Genomic DNA, 2633 nt, shown 5'->3' on the forward strand with positions numbered 1-2633 from the left:
CTATAAGCATGTGAAAATCCCATGAATCACAAAATGATTCGGGTGCAGAAGCAGATTAAATGCATTTACTTAACCATGCTGTATGAAGGAATAAATAATGTTCTAGGTATCAGGGTACAAACCACATTCATATACAGGGTATTCTTGGTTCCAACATAGCACAGACAGCAAGTAAGTCTAGGACTTAGTGTGAGTGCACAGGACAGTGAGAAGTGCTGACACCTCAAAGTAAGAGCTTGTGACAGAAAGAGAAAATGTATCCCAATGCGCATTTCATATGCAAGTGTTAAAGTTCCATGTCTTAGAAAATTGCTAGTATACAATATCTGAGCACGTCTCTGTAGCAGTAGGGGGTTCAGGCTATATTCAATAAAGACTGCCAAAAACACAAATAGGAGGTGACATTTAACAATTACTGGAAATCGCATCCATGCCTTCCTCTCACAGTTAAGAAGCTTGGATGCATAGAACTACAATAATCTTTAATATAAGGGTCATGAATACATAAATATGGTCAAGAACCAAAGCCATAGAAACAATAACCGAGACTGGAAAAGAAATGCAAACAAAACCCAAACTGTACATGCAAGGCACAAACGTTTGTATAGACACATTTATGGTGAAAAGATTTGAGAGGAAAGAGAAATAAAAGTTAAACATACTTTGCCCCAACCTAGGATCCACAGTAACCCATTACACTTAGTAAACCAGCAAGCAGGCTCCATTGTACTTTATGCCTAGTCAAACTGCCCATAAAACATTATTATGGCTACATTGTATCATTTTATTTAAACTATCACTGAAAATCTACGTATTCTGATTCTCATAGAACAAGTCCCAATTCATCCAAAATATGCAAGAGGTAACACGATCTGTTGAAGCAAAATAATATTAATGCCAATTGCATAACTGTGCTGAGCAGGATGATGCGTTTCATGATTCTGGTTCCTCTATACATGAACTAATATTGCATTACCCCAGAGAAGGAAAAAAAAAATGGTCAAAAATGTTCTGAATAGAATAACAGCAAATCCTTGGAAAGAAAATGCTACTAGAATAAAAAGTCCTTTTGCATCAATGACCATTAAAAGTTTGCAGGTGTAGAAGCTGCTGTGCTGGCAGGTACAGTTCAAAACATAAAATGAACACAATACATTTGGAACCGTACTAAAACAAGGCAGCTGCGGCTCTTCTGAACTGGTGCTAAAGACGTGTGTTATCTGTGAGACCATTCATTAACTGGCTCATGTTGGATCTCTGACAGCAGCTGAATGCCACCTCTAGACAGGACAGACTTTGCCTGGATTAACTCCAGACATCTTGAGAATAGCGGCCCTTGGTCATTAGTTTCTTGATGTAATCCACCGCCTGAGCATGATCCATCTTTCCAAATTCTTCTACAACGTCATAGAAAGTGTTCTGTACATCACGAGCCATATTACGGGCATCACTGCAGGTAGAATAGAAACAAACATCAATGATGTCCATACATACCTCTTTTTGGTTTTAAATGGAAGCTACTCGCACTAATGTTTTTAACTTGTGGTATGGGAGATGCCCCATAAAACATCATCAACATAAATGATTATTCTTAAAGGAGAACTATGAGGCGAGTGCTTTCATTTACCTCATAGTTCTAGCCGACCTGTGACAATGAGACTGTCACAGGTCAGCTCAGTAGACCGGGAGGTGAGCGAACGCATACCGGCGTTCGCTCACTTCTCGATCCTGTCACGGCAGAGAGCCGTGACAGGGGAGGGACTGGATTCCCCTCTCCCCGCTCCGATCCACCAGCGCTGACTGGCGGAACGGATGGGGCGGGTACAGCTGGCTCTGCCTCTAGATAGGCAGAGCCAGCTGTCACTCACGCAGCTGGGCAGATCCAGATATAATTGTCGGGATCCGCTTCTGCGTCTCAGTATACCGCGAGCTGTATCTCACGGTATACTGAGCTTTGGGTAACGCGAGGACGCTAGTTTGTGTCCTCCCGTTACCCTAAGGAGAACTATGGGGAAAAGCCCTAACCCCATAGTTCTCCTTTAATGTCACATAAAAAAGAAGTCAAGGAAACAAATTCTTAAAGAAGGACCTGAATCCTGCACTCATCTGCTAAAAAAAAAAGACCTTTATTTTGAGCATAGCAAGTATTATTGACATGCTTCTTCTGTTTTGTGGGACGACAACCCATTAGAAGAGTGTGATATCATGTGAAATGGTAGCTATGAGAACTTGGAAAGAAATCAAGTCCTGCTTACGTAGTCAATATCAGGGACCATCCTAATTCCATGTGAACACTGCCTATGGATGTGTACACAAATGTCCTGGTACAATCTCCATGCAGCATATACAAAAGCGACAGGTAATGGTTTTCAGCAAATGTGTCCCAACTTTAAAAATAGTGCGTGCATGATGAATAAGCAACACATACATGATGCTTTTTATTTTATATTTGTAGTACTAGTAGTCTGTGTTTGGAGATGATCCTTAACCACTTGCCGTCCGGCCGTTGTAATTAAATGACCGGACAGATGGCTCCAGACAGCGATTGGGTGTTTTTAAAATGTCCTTTTAAAACTTAAACATTTGTTTGGGCGGCTACAGAGCTGTCCGATCGCTTGTATACTTCCAGGGGG

General features: G+C 41.3%; 1 protein-coding gene across 1 annotated transcript in view; it reads right to left on the reverse strand.

The window, feature by feature from the left end:
- Window positions 1-953: 953 nt before the first annotated feature.
- Window positions 954-2633, reverse strand: part of LOC108791088 (NADPH--cytochrome P450 reductase) — a 53702-nt gene continuing 52022 nt past the window's right edge. The window contains exon 16 of the mRNA XM_018561471.1: window positions 954-1450. Within this exon, the coding sequence (XP_018416973.1) occupies window positions 1306-1450 (145 nt within the window). The 3' untranslated portion in view covers window positions 954-1305. The remainder of the gene's footprint in view (window positions 1451-2633) is intronic.

This window comes from Nanorana parkeri, unplaced genomic scaffold (genome assembly GCF_000935625.1).
Source record: "Nanorana parkeri isolate BGI_ZX_2015 unplaced genomic scaffold, ASM93562v1 scaffold525, whole genome shotgun sequence".
NCBI lineage: Eukaryota > Metazoa > Chordata > Amphibia > Anura > Dicroglossidae > Nanorana > Nanorana parkeri.